Source organism: Nerophis ophidion, linkage group LG19 (assembly GCF_033978795.1).
Source record: "Nerophis ophidion isolate RoL-2023_Sa linkage group LG19, RoL_Noph_v1.0, whole genome shotgun sequence".
Taxonomy (NCBI): Eukaryota; Metazoa; Chordata; class Actinopteri; order Syngnathiformes; family Syngnathidae; genus Nerophis; species Nerophis ophidion.
In genome coordinates, this window is record NC_084629.1 from 1,851,208 (window position 1) to 1,872,802 (window position 21,595).

At 38.2% G+C, this 21,595-nt stretch overlaps 1 protein-coding gene across 1 annotated transcript; it reads left to right on the top strand.

The window, feature by feature from the left end:
* Positions 1 to 7,095: 7,095 nt before the first annotated feature.
* Positions 7,096 to 21,249, top strand: LOC133537872 (small ubiquitin-related modifier 3-like). The gene is made up of 4 exons (XM_061878973.1): positions 7,096 to 7,256; positions 11,798 to 11,926; positions 12,000 to 12,071; positions 20,612 to 21,249. The coding sequence occupies exons 1-4, from the start codon at positions 7,236 to 7,238 to the stop codon at positions 20,675 to 20,677; spliced, it is 288 nt and encodes a 95-aa protein (XP_061734957.1). The 5' UTR covers positions 7,096 to 7,235; the 3' UTR covers positions 20,678 to 21,249.
* The last annotated feature ends 346 nt before the right edge of the window (positions 21,250 to 21,595 follow it).

Genomic DNA, 21,595 nt, shown 5'->3' on the forward strand with positions numbered 1-21,595 from the left:
ACTCATCTGGTCCTTACGGGCTACCTGGTGCCCGCGTTGGTGACCCCTGCGGTATACCGTACAACCCTACCATGTACGAGCCAGTTTGCCCCACAACAAGAGGAGGGAGGAATAAGTAGATTATTGAATAAAGAATTGGACTACAATGGCGGACGTGTGCAAATGATTTTAGTCCGCTGACGTCCCACTTGGGAAACCCGTCTCCAAATTTAAAACGGCTCGTTTCCCGGAGGTATAAAGGAAGGTAAGATCGTTTTATTAATATTTCTGCAATGCCCTCCACCATTTGACCGAAATGTATGCAAATCCCAAATACACAAGAGCAGGTACCAATTACTGGGATGTCACTGCAACATGAAGTCACGTGTCGGAATAGTAGCTACAGGTAAGAACATTAGGTTTTGCATAATAGGGCCCCTTTAACCATGAATTGATTAACGTGGACCCCGACTTAAACAAGTTGAAGAACTTATTGGGGTGTTACCATTTAGTGGTCAATTGTACGGAATATGTACTGTACTGTGCAATCTACTAATAAAAGTTTCAATCAATCAAAAAACAGCATGGTGAGGTTGGGAGAGTGGCCATGCCAGCAACCAGAGGTTTTCTGGTTCGAGCCCCAACTTCTACCAACCTAGTCACTTCCGTTGTGCATACTTGCCAACCTCTGCGAGAAAAGGTAATGAAACTGCACAAAACAGGAAATGTGTATAAAAAGATATCCAAGGAATTGAGAATGCCAATCATCAGTGTTCAAACGCTGATTAAGAAGTTGAAAATGAGGAATTCAGGTGGACCAGCATAGATTTCAATCAATCAATCAATGTTTATTTATATAGCCCCAAATCACAAATGTCTCAAAGGACTGCACAAATCATTACGACTACAACATCCTCGGAAGAACCCACAAAAGGGCAAGGAAAACTCACACCCAGTGGGCAGGGAGAATTCACATCCAGTGGGACGCCAGTGACAATGCTGACTATGAGAAACCTTGGAGAGGACCTCAGATGTGGGCAACCCCCCCCCTCTAGGGGACCGAAAGCAATGGATGTCAAGCGGGTCTAACATGATATTGTGAAAGTCCAATCCATAGTGGCGAGAGTTCAGTTCAAAGCGGATCCAAGACAGCAGCGAGAGTCCCGTCCACAGGAAACCATCCCAAGCGGAGGCGGATCAGTAGCGTAGCGATGTCCCCAACCGACACACAGGCGAGCATTCCATCCTGGGTCTCGACTCTGGACAGTCAGTACTTCATCCATGGTCATCGGACCGGACCCCCTCCACAAGGGAGGGGGGGGACATAGAAGAAAAAGAAAAGAAGCGGCAGATCAACTGGTCTAAAAAGGGAGTCTATTTAAAGGCTAGAGTATACAAATGAGTTTGAAGGTGAGACTTAAATGCTTCTACTGAGGTGGCATCTCGAACTGTTACCGGGAGGGCATTCCAGAGTACTGGAGCCCGAACGGAAAACGCTCTATAGCCCGCAGACTTTTTTTGGGCTTTGGGAATCACTAATAAGCCGGAGTCTTTTGAACGCAGATTTCTTGCCGGGACATATGGTACAATACAATCGGCAAGATAGGATGGAGCTAGACCGTGTAGTATTTTATACGTAAGTAGTAAAACCTTAAAGTCACATCTTAAGTGCACAGGAAGCCAGTGCAGGTGAGCCAGTATAGGTATATATGTATGTATATATGTATATAAAGGTATATACAGTATAGGTATATATGTATGTATATATGTATATAAAGGTATATACAGTACAGGTATATATGTATGTATATATGTATATAAAGGTATATACAGTATAGGTATATATGTATGTATATATGTATATAAAGGTATATACAGTATAGGTATATATGTATGTATATATGTATATAAAGGTATATACAGTATAGGTATATATGTATGTATATATGTATATAAAGGTATATACAGTATAGGTATATATGTATGTATATATGTATATAAAGGTATATACAGTACAGGCGTAATGTGATCAAACTTTCTTGTTCTTGTCAAAAGTCTAGCAGCCGCATTTTGTACCAACTGTAATCTTTTAATGCTAGACATGGGGAGACCCGAAAATAATACGTTACAGTAATCGAGACGAGACGTAACAAACGCATGGATAATGATCTTAGCGTCTTTAGTGGACAGAATAGAGCGAATTTTAGCAATATTACGGAGATGAAAGAAGGCCGTTTTAGTAACGCTTTTAATGTGTGACTCAAAGGAGAGAGTTGGGTCGAAGATAATACCCAGATTTTTTACAGAGTCACCTTGTTTTATTATTTGGTTGTCAAATGTTAGAGTTGTATTATTAAATAGAGGTCAGTGTCTAGCAGGACCGATAATCAGCATTTCCGGTTTTTTGGCGTTAAGTTACATTTCAGCCACCACTGCCAGGAAAATTAATTGATTGATTGATTGATTTTATTAGTAGATTGCACATTATTAGTAGATTGCACAGTACATTGCATATTCCGTACAATGGACCACTAAATGGTAAAACCCGAATAAGTTTTTGAATTTGTTTAAGTCGGGGTCCACGTTAATCAATTCATGGTAATTGTACGCAATGCAAAGAAATATCCACAAATAACTTCTGCGGAAGGAAACCCGGAGGAAGAGGGGTTAGTGCGTCTTCCTATGCAAAGGTCCTGAGTAGTCCTGGGTTCAATCCCGGGCTCGGGATCTTTCTGTTTGGAGTTTGCATGTCCTCCCCGTGACTGCGTGGGTTCTCTCAGGGTACTCCGGCTTCCTCCCACCTCCAAAGACATGCACCTGGGGATAAGCCCCTCCCACTTCCAAAGACATGCACCTGGGGATAGGTTGATTGGCAACACTAAATTGGCCCTAGTGTGTGAATGTTGTCCGTCTATCTGTGTTGGCCCTGTGATGAGGTAGCAACATTTCCAGGGTGTGCCCCGCCTTCCGCCCGATTGTAGCTGAGATAGTCACCAGCGCTTAAAGGGGATAAGCGATAGAAAATGGATGGATGGAACTTCAGCTGAAATGCAGGACTCTCTGAAAAATTGTGGCCTGGCTGTTTCAAGATGCACAATAAGGAGGCACTTGAAGAAAAATGGGCTGCATGGTCGAGTGGCCAGAAGAAAGCCATTAATGTGCAAATGTCACAAAGTATCCCGCTTTGAGACAAGCCTCAAAACTTCTGGAACAAAGTAATTTGGAGTGATGAGACCAAAATGTAACTTTTTGGCCACTCGACCATGCAGCCCATTCTTCCCCTTTTCAGTTTTTATTATTCATATTCTCTGAAGAATGGCCAAGAAATCATAAATTATCCCAGGGCATGTAAACTTATGAGCACCACTGTATATGCCAGGGGTCGGCAACCCAAAATGTTGAAAGAGCCATATTGGACCAAAAATAAAAAATCTGTCTGAAGCCGCAAAAAATGAAAAGCCGTATAAATGTGTTTTAATGGCGAAAGTGTCCATATTAGCTATGTTGGCCTACTAACAAAAAGACTGTCGCAGGCTGACACAAATCTTCATTGACAGAAATGTTGAAATATAATATTTATTCCACCCATTTTTACAAAATTGGAAACCATTAGTAAAACAGAGGCTTCTTAGAGGGTGAGATAATGTTTAGATATTACTGGCTTAAAATGGCCAAAGGTCCAAGTTAAAGAAAATGGCAGGCTGTCTTCTTTGAATGGATTTATAACAATCTACGCAAGCTGGGTAATGTTTGCTGTGGTCTGGAACAACATGGCACACAAACAACTATCAGAAATGCAGCCAATATTACATACAGATAATATGTCACGAGAAATGCAGACAAAAATTAAATAGATAGAGGAAATAGGAAATTAAATGAGCTCAAATATACGTACAAGTGAGGCATAATGATGCAATATGTACACAAAGTTATCCTAAATAGCATGTTAGCATTGATGATGCAATATGTACACAAAGTTATCCTAAATAGCATGTTAGCATTGATGATGCAATATGTACACAAAGTTATCCTAAATAGCATGTTAGCATTGATGATGCAATATGTACACAAAGTTATCCTAAATAGCATGTTAGCATTGATTCGCTTGAAGTCATGCACTCCACACAAGTCAATAACATCAACAAAGCTCACATTTGTGCATTCACGCTCAGCATAAACAGTTTGGTGGACAAAATGAGACAAAGAAAGAGTGGCATAAAAGAAGAAAATTGTACATGTAAACAAACTACGGTGAGTTCAAGGACTGCATAAATTAGTAGGACAAATCGACACTCGCCAAATACTCTTATCAGAAAAGCATGTTTAACATAAATAGTGAGATTGTCGTAGAGCAGGGGTCACCAACGTGGTGCCCGTAAGGACCAGATGAGTCGCCCGCTGGCCTGTTCTAAAAATAGCTCAAATAGCAGCACTTACCAGTGAGCTGCCTCTATTTTTTAAATTGTATTTATTTACTAGCAAGCTGGTCTCGCTTTGCTGGACATTTTTAATTCTAAGAGAGACAAAACTCTAATAGAATTTGAAAATCCAAGAAAATATTTTGAAGACTTGGTCTTCACTTGTTTAAATAAATTCTTTTTTTTTTTTTACTTTGCTTTTTATAACTTTCAGAAAGACAATTTTAGAGAAAAAATACAACCTTTAACATGATTTTAGGATTTTTAAACACATATACCTTTTCACCTTTTAAATTCGTTCCTCCTCTTTCCTGATGATTTAAATCAATGTTCAATTAAATTTTTTTTTTATTGTAAAAAATAATAAATACATATTAATTTAATTCTTCATTTTATATTCTGTTTTTTCGACACAGAATATTTGTGAAATATTTACTCAAACTTATTATGATTAAAATCCCCAAAAATTATTCTGGCAAATCTAGAAAATCTGTAGAATCAATTTTAAATCTTATTTCAAAGTCTTTTGAATTTCTTTTAAATTTTTTGTTCTGGAAAATCTAGAAGAAATAATGATTTGTCTTTGTTCGAAATATAGCTTGGTCCAATTTGTTATATATTCTAACAAAGTGCAGACTGGATTGTAACCTATTTAAAACATGTCATTAAAATTCTAAAATTAATCTTAATCAGGAAAAATTACTAATGCTATTCCATAAATTCTTTTTAAAAATTTTTTTCAAAAAGATTCAAATTAGCTAGTTTTTCTCTTCATTTATTTCGGATCAATTTAGAATTTTAAAGAGTCGAAATTGAAGATAAACTATGTTTCAAAATTTAATTTTCATTTTACTTTTCAATTAACCAAATCGAGGGGATCTACCTCATTTATATATATCATTTATATTTATTTATTTATGAAAGAGATGTTTTTGTAAACAAGTTAAATGTGTTTAGTGATAATTCAAGCATGTGTAAAACATATAGATGTCTTTCTTTCATGAGGACAAGTTGGTGTATTACCTGATTCTGATGACTTGCATTGATTGGAATCAGACAGTAATGATGATAACGCCCACATTTTCAAATGGAGGAGAAAAAAAGTTGTCCTTTCTGTACAATACCACATGAAAGTGGTTGGTTTTTGGCATCTAATTCATCCAGCTTCCATACACTTTACAAGAAAAACATTGGCGGCAAATTCCGTAGCTTGCTTGATTGACATTCACGGCACCCGAAGGTCTTGTGAAGTAAAGTGAAGTGAATTATATTTATATAGCGCTTTTTCTCTAGTGACTCAAAGCGCTTTACATAGTGAAACCCAATATCTAAGTTACATTTAAACCAGTGTGGGTGGCACTGGGAGCAGGTGGGTAAAGTGTCTTGCCCAAGGACACAACAGCAGTGACTGGGATGGCAGAAGCGGGGATCGAACCTGCAACCCTCAAGTTGCTGGCACGGCCGCTCTACCAACTGAGCTATACTCGACGCTGGCTGCTGCGAGATCATTATTATTAAAAAATGACCAACAGGAAGGCGAGAAACACTTTTTATTTCAACAGACTTTCGCGCCGTCCCTTCCGTCAAAACTCTAAAGGCCGACTGCACATTTCCTATCTTCACAATAAAAGCCCTGCTTGATGCTGCCTGCGCTAACAAAATAAGAGTCTCGGAAAGCTGGCGTGCGCAAGCGATCGCAGGGCTTTTATTGTGAAGATAGGAAATGTGCAGTCGGCCTTTAGAGTTTTGACGGAAGGGACGGCGCGAAAGTCTGTTGAAATAAAAAGTGTTTCTCGCCTTCCTCTCTGTCATTTTTTCATAATAATGAAGTGGCAGCAGCCAGCGTCATCTCACAAGACCCTCGGGTGCCGTGAATGTCAATCAAGCAAGCTACGGAATTTGCCGCCAATGTTTTTCTTGTAAAGTGTATGGAAGCTGGATGACGTAGATGCCAAAAACCAACCACTTTCACGTGGTATTGTACAGAAAGGACAACTTTTTCTCTCCTCCATTTGAAAATGTGGGCGTTATCATCATTACTGTCTGATTCCAATCAATGCAAGTCATCAGAATCAGGTAATACACCAACTTATATTCTTGTCTTGGTGAAAGAAAGACATCTATATGTGTTACACATGCTTGTATTATCATTAAACACATTTAACTTGTTTACAAAAATGTCTCTTTCATAAATAAATAAATATAAATGATATATATAAATGAGGTAGATCCCCTCGAGTTGGTCAATTGAAAAGTAGCTCGCCTGCAGAAAAAGTGTGGGCACCCCTGATGTAGACAAACTACGGTGAGTTCAACGACCGCCAAAATGAGTAGGACAAAACGGCGCTCGCCAAATACTCAAATCAGTGAAGCATGTTTAATGTTAACAGTGTGCTTTACAGCAATTAGGGAGGTTTGTGTCATGTTTGTCCTCCCACAGAAACCAAATTAAAACAAAAATATGTTTTTTTCCCCTCATCATTTCCATTTTTCATATATTTTTGAAAAAGTTCCAAAGAGCCACTAGGGCGGCGCTAAAAAGCCGCATGCGGTTCTAGAGCCGCAGGTTGCAGACCCCTGCTATATGTCCTCAGCCGTCTCGTGGACGCGCAAAGGGGCTGTCGTGGACGCGCAAATCACCCCTCGCGCGGTCCCGGCTCAAAGGCCCGCCCAGCAGAGTAGATCACGTGACCCCCTTTGCTCGAATTACAGTTTAAATTTCAGTGCGCGCGCCTGCTCCGCACGAACGAGTCGGAAGGGACGCTTTGCCGCGGCTGGTTCGCAGTCGGATTTCCTCTTCGTTACAAGCACATTGTAACCACACAAAAAAAGAGCAGCATGTCGGACGAAAAGCCAAAGGTTAGTACTTCCCCCCCCCCCCGCTCCGGGTGAATAAAGACGGGGAGTCCCGCTCTCAAACGGTTAGGCCGCTAAGCTAGCTCGAGGTTGAGGATGGCGCATTTGTGCGCGAAAAAAAGAGCTAAAACAAAAGTGGTGAAAATGTGTCGATTTAAACAACGCGCCATGTCGAGCGGATGCTGGAAAATAATCGCCTGTTTGGTTTTTTGGGGGCTTTTGGGAAGTTCTGAGCGACACCAGCGTGGCTTTCTTTTGCGCCATTGTGGCTTACTGCGCCACTTTGGACGTGGGTTAGCATGCTAGGCTAACGTACAATGGTTAGCATAGCAGGCCAAAACACACACATAACCTCCCTCTTTTTAATGCCTTTGTCGGGTGTAATATTATATTGTTCAGGGGAAGACTTGAAGGGAATGTTGGGGATAACAGAGGCGGAGTTGCTTCAGCTTAAAAAAAAAAAAAGGGGTTTGATATTTATAAGTTGTCAAAATAAGGGACAAGTGGTGGAAATGGATGCATGGAAGTTGTTGTCATTAAATAAGTAAACAAAATGTATGTTAAGTTGTCAAAAAAGGGACAAGCGGTAGAAAATGGATGATGGAGGTTGTCATTAAATAATAAAACAAAATGTATGTTGTCACAAAAAAAGGACAAGCGGTAGAAAATGGATGGATGGAGGTTGTCATTAAATGGTAAGAAAACAAAATGTCTGTTAAATTGTCAAAAAAGGGACAAGCAGTAGAAGAAAGTGGATGGATGGAGGTTGTCATTAAATGGTAAGAAAACTAAATGTATGTTAAATTGTCAAAGTGACAAACGGTAGAAAATGGATGGATGGAGGTTGTCATTAAATGATAAAATGTATGTTAAGTTGTTAAAAAAGAGACAAGATGTACAAAATGGAAGGGATGCAAGTTGTCAATAAACGATGAAACAAAATGTATGTTGTCAAGAAAGGGATGAGCGGTAGAAAATGGATGGAAGTTGTCATTAAATGATAAGAAAACAAAATGTATGTTAAGTTGTCACAAAAAAGGGACAAGCGGTAGAAAATGGATGGATTGAGGTTGTCGTTAAATGATCGGAAAACAAGATGTATGTTAAATTGTCAAAAAAGGTACAAGTGGTAGAAAATGGATGGATGGAGGTTGTCATTAAATGGTAAGAAAACAAAATGTATGTTAAATTGTCAAAGTGACAAACGGTAGAAAAAGGATGGATGGAGGTTGTCATTAAATGATTAAATGTATGTTAAGTTGTCAAAAAAGAGAAGATGTAGAAAATGGATGGATGCAAGTTGTCATTAAACGATGAAACAATGTATGTTGTCAAAAAAGGGATGAGCGGTAGAAAATGGATGGATGGAGGTTGTCATTAAATGATAAGAAAACAAAATGTATGTTAAGTTGTCAAAAAAGGGACAAGCGGTAGGAAATGGATGGATGGAGGTTGTCATTAAATGTTAAGGGAAAAAATGTATGTTAAGTTGTCAAAAAAGGGACAAGAGGTAGAAAAAGGATGAATGGAAGTTGTCATTAAATGATAAGAAAACAAAATGTATGTTGTCAAAAAAGGGACATGCGGTAGAAATTGATGAATGGAAGTTATCATTAAATGATAAGAAAACTTAATTGATGTTAAGTTGTCAAAAAAGGGACAAGCGGTAGTAAATGGATGGATGAAGTTGTCATTAAACGATGAAACAATATATGTTGTCATAAAAGGACAAGCGGTAGAAAATTGATGGATGGAAGTTATCATTAAATGATAAGAAAACAAAATTGATGTTAAGTTGTCAAAAAAGGGACAAGCGGTAGGAAATGGATGGATGGAGGTTGTCATTAAATGACAAGAAAACAAAATGTATGTTAAATTGTCAAAAAAAAGGGACAAGCGGTAGAAAATGGATGAAATTGAGGTGGTCGTTAAATGATAAAATGTATGTTAAATTGTCATAAAAGAGACAAGATGTAGAAAATGGATGGATGGAAGTTGTCATTAAACGATAACACAAAATGTATGTTGTCAAAAAAGGGACAAGCGGTAGAAATTGATGAATGGAAGTTATCATTAAATGATAAGAAAACATAATTGATGTAAAGTTCTCAAAAAAGGGACAAGCGGTAGGAAATGGATGGATGAAGTTGTCATTAAACGATAAAACAGAATGTATGTTGTCATAAAAGGACAAGCGGTAGAAAATTGATGGATGGAAGTTATCATTAAATGATAAGACAACAAAATTGATGTTAAGTTGTCAAAAAAGGGACAAGCGGTCGAAAATGGATGGATGGAGGTTGTCATTAAATGGTAAGAAAACAAAATGTCTGTTAAATTGTCAAAAAAGGGACAAACGGTAGAAAATGGATGGATGGAGGTTGTCATTAAATGATTAAATATATGTTAAGTTGTTAAAAAAGAGACAAGATGTAGAAAATGGATGGATGCAAGTTGTCATTATATGATGAAACAATGTATGTTGTCAAAAAAGGGATGAGCGGTAGAAAATGGATGGATGGATGGAGGTTGTCATTAAATAAGAAAACAAAATGTATGTTAAGTTGTCAAAAAAAGGGACAAGTGGTAGAAAATGGATGGATGGAGGTTGTCATTAGATGTTAAGGAAAAAAAATGTATGTTAAATTGTCAAAAAAGGGACACGCGGTAGGAAATGGATGGATGGAGGTTGTCAAATGATAAGACAACAAAATGTATGTTAAGATGTCAAAAAAAAGGGACAAGTGGTAGAAAATTGATGGATGGAAGTTGTCATTAAATGATAAGAAAACAAAATGTATGTTAAGTTGTCAAAAAAGGGACAAGCGGTACAAAACGATGAATGGAGGTTGTCATTAAATGACAAGAAAACAAAATGTATGTTAAATTGTCAAAAAAAAAGGGACAAGCGGTTGAAATGGATGGATGAAGTTGTTATTAAACAATAAAACAGAATGTATGTTGTCATTAAAGGACAAGCGGTAGAAAATTGATGCATGGAAGTTATCATTAAATGATAAGAAAACAAAATTGATGTTAAGTTGTCAAAAAAGGGACAAGCGGTAGAAAATGGATGGATGGAGGTTGTCATTAAATGATAAGAAAACAAAATGTATGTTAAGTTGTCAAAAAAGGGACAAGCAGTAGAAAATGGATGGATGGATGTCATTAAATAAGAAAAAAAATGTATGTTAAGTTGTCAAAAAAGGGACAAGCAGTAGAAAATGGATGGATGGAGGTTGTCATTAAATGATAACACAAAATGTATGTTGTTTAGTGGTGCAACATCCCCCTTTTTTAATGCTCTTGCTTGGTGTGTTTATTGTTCAGGAAAAGACTTGGAAGTGTTGAGGATAATTGAAATGGAGTTGCTTCAGCTAAAAAAATGGTTTGATGTTAATAAGTTGTCAAAGGGACAAACGGTAGAAAATGAATGAATGGGTGGATGGAAGTTGCCATCAAATAAGAAAAAAAAAGAATGGTGTTAAGTGTTTCGAGGGCAAATTGTGAAGCAAAATTTAGATTAAATCACAAAATGTATGGTGTTTAGTGGTGTAAGGACAAATTCCAACGATCCATCCATTTTCTACCGCTTGTCCCTTTCGGGGCCGCGGGGAGTACTATCTCAGCTGCATTCGGGGTAGGGCGGGGTACACCCTGGACAAGTCGCCAACACAGATCGACAGACAACATTCACACACTAAAAGTATGAAGCAAAATTTAAGTTAAATCAAGTGGAAGTTGATGAAGAGTATATGAAACTAAATTATTGGGAATAATAATTGATCATAACTTTTGTTGGAAACTGCATTTTGAATATATGAGGGGTACAATATCCAAATCCATTGCTATTTATAAAGTAAGACACCTGCTGAATCATTTTTCCATATCTAACACATCCTGTTGACGTTTGGGGAAATGTTTATTAATTAAACATATACCCAATAATTAAACTTCAAAAAAGGGTAAAAAGAATAATACAAAAAGTGTCTTACTATGAACCTACCAATCTATTATTTATAAGTTACAGTATAATGTGTTCAAATTTTCAGCTATTGTGTTTTTAAAAACAATGGAAATTGTGTTTCGAGTAAAGAACAACAGCCTTCCAGCTTGTATTCTTAGGCTATTTAAATTAAGAGGAGAAAACCAATTTACGGGAGATATTTATTTTTGAATTATGTAAAGTAAGAACGAATAAAAAAATACAAATGGGTTTCAGTTTTAGGAGTTAAAAGGTGGAACAAGCTCAGTGATGTGTTGAAGACATGTAGTTATTTGTTAAGGTTTAAGAAAGCCTTGAAAGGTGAAATAATGGAAAATTATAAAATATAGCAACGATTACTTTTATCCCATTGTTTTGTTTTTTTATGTTGATGTTCCAGGCAATCAAATTTTCAGTGAAGGTATAGGAGAGGCAAATATAAGCCTTGGCTTCAGCCTATTCCTTTTTTGGTCCATTTTTTTTTTGTGTGTGTGAATAACTTAATATGCATAATCTGTGCTGTGTTACTGTTAGTATATTTAACAACTTTTGTGTGCAGGAAGGAGTAAAAACAGAGAACGACCACATTAATCTGAAGGTAGCAGGTCAAGATGGCTCAGTGGTACAGTTCAAAATCAAAAGGCATACTGCACTCAACAAACTCATGAAGGCATATTGTGAACGACAGGTAAGCCCATTGACTGGTTTTTGCTCTAAAATGTCCAATTGTGGCGTCATGCAATTTTCTGTCTCCTTTACAGGGACTGTCGATTCGCCAAATAAGGTTTCGCTTTGACGGGCAGCCCATAAATGAGTTGGACACACCTGCACAGGTTAGTGATGCACAACACTAAACAGTTGCTTGTATCGCTCGAGTTTCATGGGGATTAAAAATAATGTATTTTTTCCTATCATTCACAATCCTTATGTGAGGCAAGAACACAAGTTTGTCTTTTTTATGCATTCCAACTCGTATATAAGTCAGCTAACAATGAAGCCTTTGGGAGGCATTCCATTCTGCATACGAAGCGCTCTAAAAACATCGAAACACCTGCATCAAGGTTTTACATACATGCTGTTAGTAGAAGCAATTCGGACAAGGACTATTATAACATCAATTAGTAATCGACTTATTTATAGTATATATAGTAATGCAGACAGTTCTAAAATGTGTCTGACTGCAGAGAGCCACCTCACCAAGAAATCAGACCAGCTCTTTTAATATTGGGCACTCATGGTCCAGTTTTGCACACATTTTGATTAGTTTAATAACTGTGGTTATTAATCTACAGTTTTTATTCCACATTGTTTTCTTAAAGTTGCAAATGATAAACACTTAGTGAAATGAAATGTCAAACTGCATCAATATACATGAATTAAAGATACGTAAATAATCAAATTGTAGCGCCTGAATCGTAATCAAATCCTGAGGTAACCAAAGATTCCCACCTCTAGCTGTTAGTGTATGTGTAGTAAAAAAAGACACTCTTAATTAAATGTAATGTTTGCATATTTTGCTCTTGTTAATCGTACAGCGGAATATTAATTTTATATGTATCACATTTGTGTTTCCCTTCAACAACACTGACTACTCATCCCGGCAGACTTGAGAGACTATACACAAAACACTTACTGTACAATGCCTACTCTCACTGGGATGCAGACTGATTCATATATTCCTATTTAGATGAAGAATCAATCATAGTCTTCACGAAGGGTTAAAAAAAAAAAAAAAAGGCAAAACCATCTGCCTTGCCATTTTCGGGTCTGAGTTGGTATGCAAAGTTGACCAACTTCTGGGTTTATGGCCCCAACCTTCTACTATCCTGGTGGGAGGCATGATTTATAATCTCGGATTACATTTCACCATCTAACAGGTGACTCATTAGCTGACCGGCTCAATGTGTCAATACAGCAGCAGGAGCTAGTTACCTCTCCGTGATCAATGCCATGCTTAAAGCAGGTCCTTAACATTGGCGCTTATGATAACAAATATTTCTAATACTGGGTTAATATTCAGGTCACGAAAAATAAATGTAGTATTGTTTGTGCTTTTTGGGTGTTTTTACTGGGTTTTATTGGTGCAATAGAGGCTCCCTTTGACTCTGTTGTTAACTGACTTTTAGTTTATTTTATTTTTTAAACGAGTTAGAATGCATTAAAAATACATGTTCTTGTGTCTCATTAGTATTGGGAATGATAAGGAAATATCCCCCAAAAAGTACAGTTCCCCTTCAAGAGTCGGATTAAGTGAAGTGAAGTGAATTATATTTATATAGCGCTTTTTCTCTAGTTACTCAAAGCGCTTTACATAGTGAAACCCAATATTTAATTTTTACATTTAAACCAGTGTGGGTGGCACTGGGAGCAGGTGGGTAAAGTGTCTTGCCCGAGGACACAACGGCAAGTGACTAGGATGGCGTAAGCGGGGATTGAACCTGCAACCCTCAAGTTGCTGGCACGGCCGCTCTACCAACCCAGCTATACCGCCCCAACATGCGATTGGAAATAAAAAACATTCTTCCCCACTTTGATGTTTACTTACTGTAGAACCTCAAAGTGGCCAGAAAATGTCACAGCGAATTACAGGTTTTAAAGTCAAATTGAGATTTCATATAAATCATAAAATAACAAGCGTCCCTACTTTGCGGAAATTCACCTACCACAGAATATCTGTAATGCATCTCCTGCGATAATGGAGGCAACACTGTATTCACTTCCATAGATTCAACCTTTTTTAACATTACATTTCCAAGATAAATGGTAAATGGGTTATACTTGTATAGCGCTTTTCTACCTTCAAGGTACTCAAAGCACTTTGACACTATTTCCACATTTACCCATTCACACACTGATGGCGGGACCACGACCCGTCAGGAGCAAGGTTGAAGTGTCTTGCTCAAGGACACAACAGACGTGACGAGGTTGGTAGAAGGTGGGGATTGAACCAGGAACCCTCAGGTTGCTGGCACGGCCACTCCCAACCGCGCCACGCTGTCCCCGATAAGAAGTCCATGCCGTAGAGAGGGGGTTAATGTTTTGACTGCAATGAGACAAATTCATGCTACAGAAGCTGAAATATTTAAAATGTAAAATAAGACTAACTTTTTATAATAAACGAAGGAACAGTCTAGATCAGTGGTTCTCAACCTTTTTTCAGTGAACAATTTTTAAATTCAAGTACCCCCTAATCAGAGCAAAGCATTTTTGGTTGAAAAAAAAGAGATCAAGAAGTAAAATACAGCACTATGTCATCAGTTTCTGATTTATTAAATTGTATAACAGTGCAAATTATTGCTCATTTTTAGTGGTCTTTCTTGAACTATTTGGAAAAAAAGATATAAAAATACGTAAAAACTTGTTGAAAAATGAACAAGTGATTCAATTAAAAATAAAGATTTCTCCACATAGAAGTAATCATCAAGTTAAAGTGCCCTCTTTGGGGATTGTAATAGAGATCCATCTGGATTCATCAACTTAATTCTAAACTTTTCTTCACAAAAAAAAGACATCTTTTACATAAATATTTATGGAACATGTCCACAAAAAATGTAGCTGTCAACACTGAATATTGCATTGTTGCATTTCTTTTCACAGTTTATGAACTTCCATTCATATTTTGTTGAAGTATTATTCAATAAATAAAGGATTTTTGAATTGTTACTATTTTTAGAATATTTAAAAAAAAATCTCACGTACCCCTTGGCATACCTTCAAGTACGCCCAGTGCTACGCGTACCCCCATTTGAGAACCACTGGTCTAGAATACGGGTCTCTAACGTGTTGCCCTGGGGCCATTTGCAGCCTGCAGGCCAATTATTTGCTGCCCTTCCTAAACTTCATATTTTAGACTTTGATATTGATTCATAATGGAAATCAGGTTTCCCCCTTGATTTCCCTTATGATTGTGTTGGCCTGTCACAGCAAATTAGAAGCAGCCACACCTTTTTAAAAATAAGTTTTTTTTTAACTTAAGACAAATTAAAGTAATTTACGAATGTATGTATAGTGTAACATATGGGGGTATTCTTATGTTTATGGCTGTTAAGTAAAGGAGATCCTGACAACAGTTTAGATCTAGTTTAGATTTTATTTTTCAACCAAAGTAAACAACTTGTGCAGTATAGGCAACGGCGCCCCAGCATAAACACCATTTCTGGTCCTTCAACAATTGCTATTTTATAGGATTCAAAGTGTATGTATGTATATTTTCCTATATTACAAATCTATCATTTGCGCACTGTTGACTAGTAATGCACCATAAATTCTGCCACTTAAAAAAGACTGATCACTGAAACAGTGCTGTGAACGTACACAATATGCACGTGATTGTCTGGAGCAGAGGCAGCATAGCTAGGGGTGTAAGGGTACGTGTATTTGTATTGAACCGTTTCGGTACGGGGGTTTCGGTTCGGTTCGGCGGCGTACCGAACGAGTTCCACACGGACATATTAAGTTGTGTAAACAATGCACACCGAGGCACCATGAATTGATTTACGTGGAGTTGTAAAACTTATTCGGGTGTTACCATTTAGTGGTCAATTGTACGGAATATGTACTGTACTGTGTAATCTACTAATTAAAGTTTCAATCAATCAAAAATAAAAACAACACACGGTATGCTAGCAGCGACCGAGCTATGATAGACTGACCATACCTCCTCTTTTCACCGGATATGTCCTCTTTCTTAAATGCTTCAAATGTCATTTTAAGTTAGGGTTGCGTGTATTTTCAATGTACGTTCAGGGTTAAGAAGGGGTTAAAAACGAAAGAAATTGTGCGCAGCAACATTTGTGAGGCAGAGAGCGAGAGAGTTATGATAAACGTGCATGCGTCGCCAGGCTCTGCTTTTTACCCATAGATTTATCAGATTTTATTTTTTTATTATCTATAGCAGGGGTGTCAAAAGTGTGCCCCGGAGGCGATTTGCAGCCCACAGCTAATGTTTTAGAGGCCCACAGCACATTCTAAAAATACTATTAAAATAAACAAAAGTGAAGTAAAAAAGCTTAAAGGCGAAATGTAATTTTGAAAAAGTTGCAACGTTGACTAATAAAACAAAGCTGTTTTTAGTTTTATTTCAAACTGTCATTGCTCAAAACATAATATTGAATCAAAATCAATGTTATTATGAATTATTGACCTATCCAAGTTTCAGATTACTTTGCATCAAATATTCCACTAAGAAAAATATTCCTGGTGGAAGATATTGCAAATTTGGTAAATAAATAACCAAACAATTTATATTTTGATGTTTTCTTACTGTACCGAAAATGAACTGAACCGTGACCTCTGACCCGAGGTACGTACCGAATGTATGTATGTTAGGGGTGTAACGGTACGTGTATTTGTATTGAACCGTTTCGGTTTGGTACGAGGGTGTATCGAACGAGTTTGTAAACTAAAGTCTAAGCAAGCTGCTCTGCTTTCTGCCTCTGTCTGAGCAGTGAGCACCCAGCATTGTCCCGCCCACACAACTATCTGATCGGTTACATACAAAGCCAATCAGCAGTGCGTATTCAGAAAGCATGAAGTCAGTGCTCCGGCGTCGAGATGAGCAGATATGTGTTTAGCAGGTGAGCAGCGGACATCGTACACTCCCCAAATTATAAAAAACACCTCCCAGTCACAACTATTACAAACATCACTATAAGCCCGTTGACCTTCTAGAAACTTAAACTGCAGCTCAGCTCGCTCATAGTTGAGGTGAAGGCTAATTAGCTTTTAGCGTTACGTTAGCTCATTTTGCTGTGTGTGGGTTTGCATGTGTGTATAATAAGTCAACTACTGACTTCCCAAATGCTGTAATAGATTAAGCATGATGAGTTGACTTGAAACTGTTTAATGTTGCACTTTTTATGTAGAAGAAAGGTTTTGTCATTTTATTTAATCAAAGCAACAACTTGAGGCAGTTTAATGTGGATTAATGTGGGTAGAATTATTATAATGTTCCCAATGTTAAAAGGATAAAGCCATTGTTTACAAATTTGGTAAATAAATAACCCCCAAAAATATTTTTGGTTGTTTTCTTACTGTACTGAAAATGAACCGAACCGTGACTTCTAAACCGAGGTACGTACCGAACCGAAATGTTTGTGTACCGTTACACCCCTAATGTATGTATACACAGTCCTTGTCAAAAGGTTACATACACTTGTGAAGGACGATGTCATAGCTGTCTTGAGTTTCCAATAATTTCCACAACTCTGGTAGTGATTGGAGCACATACTTGTTGGTCACAAAAAACATTTGTGAAGTTTGGTTCTTTTATGGGTTTATTATGAGTCTACTGAAAATGTGACCAAATCTGTGGGTTCAAATTGTCTGCACAGTTGCTCTTGGGACCTTAAGCTGCTTTGAAACGGCTCCAAGTGACTTTCCTGACTTGTTCAAGTCGATGCTTCGTTTTTTCAGATCTATGCTGAGTTCCGTTGACTTTCCCTTTGTCGCCTTTGTAACCGAGTCTAAATACTGCATCACATGAGCCCTATTTAAATGGGCTCAGAGAAGTTAACAGGTGTCGTCTATCATAATCACTCACATGAAGTTAAAAGGCCATGCCTTAAAGGTATTTTTATTTGATTGTACATAGGGCTGGGCGATATATCAAATATACTCGATATATCGCGGGTTTGTCCGTGTGACACAGAAAATGACAATATCGTGATATTCGAGTATACGTTCTCACGCAGTTGCTTTTAGCTGCGGGCATTACACTTTATGCGTTTCTCACTCTTTGTTGTCTCTGCTTCTCAGAGACAAAACAAGCGCACCTTACGTATATCACATATTGTCGCAACTTCATATGCCCTCGCTGAGCAGACAGGTAGCATCATGGTAAAGATAGCTGTGATGCTAGCGGTGTGGTAACAAATGAAGGAAGAATTAATTCCCAAGAAAAACCGCAGGGAGTCCATCGTCTGGCGGTGGTTTGGCTTCAGGCGGGAAGATGTTTTACAAGTATGCTGCAAAAAGTAGCATTACTGCTAATTTGTTGCATCCTTTAAAAAAAAGTCACCCGCTAGAGCATGGGTGTCAAACTCTGGCCCGCCGTGTAATTTCATTTGGCCCTTGAGGCAATAATAAATTAACATTAGACCTGGCGCGCCGGTATTATACAGTGGCGGTGTATCACCGTATTCAACGCTAATTTTCATACTTGCCAACCCTCCCGATTTTACCAGGAGAATCCCGAATTTCAGTGGCTTTCAGCGGCTTCTACACACACACACACACACACACACACACAAGTGAATGCAAGGCATACTTGGTCAACAGCCATACAGGTCACACTGAGGGTGGCCGTATAAACAACTTTAACACTGTTACACCACACTGTTGACCCACACCAAACAAGAATGACAAACACATTTTGGGAGAACATTCGCACTGTAACACAACAAATACCCAGAACCCCTTGCAGCACTAACTCTTCTGGGACGCTACAATATACACCCCTTCTACCAACAAAACTCGATTTTGCATGTCACTATAAAGTTATATAAGCCTTGCTTGTTCAATATTCAATGCAAAACTTGTTTGGGTCCCTATTAAAATGTTAAGTCGTTCAACTTGGGCCCGCGGCTTTGTTCAGTTTAGAATTTTGGCCCACTCTGTATTTGAGTTTGACACCCCTGCGCTAGAGAATGAAGAGTGTTTGACACTCCGCATGTCAACGTCTCCGGCCGGTGCCACACCCACAAAATGCCGAAGCAACCATTTCCACATCAACACCGTATGAAAAAAGTAGTCAACAACAGAAGGAGATAATGTCCGCAGGAACATACCACATAGTGAAGGACATACACTATTTGATTTTCTATTATGCAGCTCATTTTTATTTGACACTTATTGAAATATCTTGTGTGACATCATGCACAAAAGTGCACTTTATTTGTTTTAAACTATTGTAGTGGCGTTCTGTACAAAAAGTGCACTTTAACTTAGTGTTGTTTGGATATGTCATCTTAGTGACATCATGCACAAAAGTGCACTCATAGCTTGTTTTAAAATGTCTCTGACAATCTTGCACTTTGTTTTGAAAATGACATGAATGTTTGTGCCACTGTGCCAATAACTGTTTAATAAATACCCTTTTGGTCAATTGACTTAGGTGTGATTTCCCTCTCTGCATGAAAGTTTAAAGGCCTACTGAAAGCCACTACTAGCGACCACGCAGTCTGATAGTTTATATATCAATGATGAAATATTAACATTGCAACACATGCCAATACGGCCTTTTTAGTTTACTAAATTACAATTTAAATTTCCCGCAGAGTTTCTTGTTGAAAACGTCGCGGAATGATGCTGCGTGTTTGTGACGTTATTGGTTGGAGGGGACATATTAGCCCAGCACCACTTGTGGATAAAAGTCGTCTCTTTTCATCGCGCAGTTACACAGTATTTCTGACATCTGTGTTGCTGAATCTTTTGCAATTTGTTCAATTAATAATGGAGAAGTGAAAGTAGAAAGATGGAGGTGGGAAGCTTTTAGCCTTTAGCCACACAAACACACAGTGTTTCCTTGTTTAAAATTCCCGGAGGTGAAGCTTTACTATGGATAAGAGCGGTCAAGCAAACGTGGATCCCGACTACATGTCAAGCACCAGTTTTCGGTGAGAAAATTGTGGAAATAAGTCTCTTACCGGAGATCAGCGGAGCCAGCGACTTCCTGCAGCTGCCAAGACTTCTCTCAGAGACACTGGCGTCAAAACACCGTGGCCACACTCCTCCGTCTTTAAGGTACTATTTAACTCACTAAAACACTAGCAACACAATAGGCAGATAAAGAATTATCCTAGGAAATGTGTCTAATAATATCTGAATCGCTCTCACTGCAATTGCCTTTTTTTAATTTATTTTTTTCTAGTCCTTCACTCTAAATTACCTCATCCACGAATCTTTCATCCTCGCTCAAATTAATGGGGAAATCGTCGCTTTCTCGGTCCGAATCGCTCTTGCTGCTGCTGGCTATGATTGTAAACAATATGAGGATGTGAGGAGCCCTACAACCCGTGACATCACATGCACATCGTCTGCTACTTGCAGGCAAGGCTTTTTTATTAGCGACCAAAAGTTGCGAACTTTATCGTCGATGTTCTCTAGTAAATCATTTCAGCAAAATTATGGCAATATCGCGAAATGATCAAGTATGACACATAGAATGGACCTGCTATCCCCGTTTGAATAAGAAAATCTCATTTCAGTAGGCCTTTAATTCAATCTTGTTCTTCAAAATGCACTTTAGCTGAACTGAATTGTTCCTTCTATGTACAAGCTACTAATAAAATGTTTCTATCATGCGTTCTATTAATGCACTTTCCTGCTCTGTGTTCCTCCTTACCTGACGTGTCCTTGTCTTTGTCTTTTCCAGTTGGAAATGGAGGACGAGGACACTATTGACGTGTTTCAACAACAGACAGGAGGAGTATATTCTTAAGTGGAACGCCGCATTTTGTTGGCGTGCATCCCCACCTTTTTCTTTCTTCCCATGTTGTAATTGTTTCTTGTTTGGGGGGGGTTTTAACTGTTTTCCTTTCTGCATTCTGCTGGGATCAGTGCGGGGTTTTTCAAAACATTCAACAATAGGTAGTTTTTACATTTTCCAGGGACTTGCTGTGCAAATCGGTGTGAGTTTGAACATGTTTTGAAATTTTCCAAAAACGGTAATTTGCGTCCACGTCAGGGAGAGTGTACCTCACACTACTTTCAGCCCGTGTAATATTCAACACACGCCAAGATACTTTATCATATTGTCAGTGGAAATTTACAGTATGTTATATTTGGGAATGTTCTTTGCTGTCTTTAGATAGAAAGTACCAGGCGTCACTTATTACCTTTTTATTTTTTATTCCTGATTATTTGTGTTCATGCTTGCAGAGAACTATGAGTGTGAATGATGCAGCTTTGTTTCTGTTATTGTACTCTAAGCAGATGGAATGATAAAGTACACTCATTTTGCTGGACCAAAAAAACCAATACAAATGCTAAATAAAGTGTTTTTTTACAAAAGTTTTGTTTATGCCAAGTGCAAGAGGTCATTGCTCTTTTATTAAAAAATACTTAATTACCGTGTAGATTACTTTTAGGATGACAGTAAAGGAAAAAAACTTGTGACTTTGTAAGTTTTTAATTTTTAAGTCATTATAGCAGGCAACATGGTGGGAGAGGGGTTAGTGCGTCTGCTTCACAATATGAAGGTCCTTGGTTTGATCCTGCGCTTGGGATCTTTCTGTGTAGTTTGCATGTTCTCCCCGTGACTGCGTGGGTTTCCTCCCACCTCCAAAGACATGCACCTGGGGATAGGTTGATTATCCATCCATCTTCTTCCGCTTATCCGAGGTCAGGTCACGGGGGC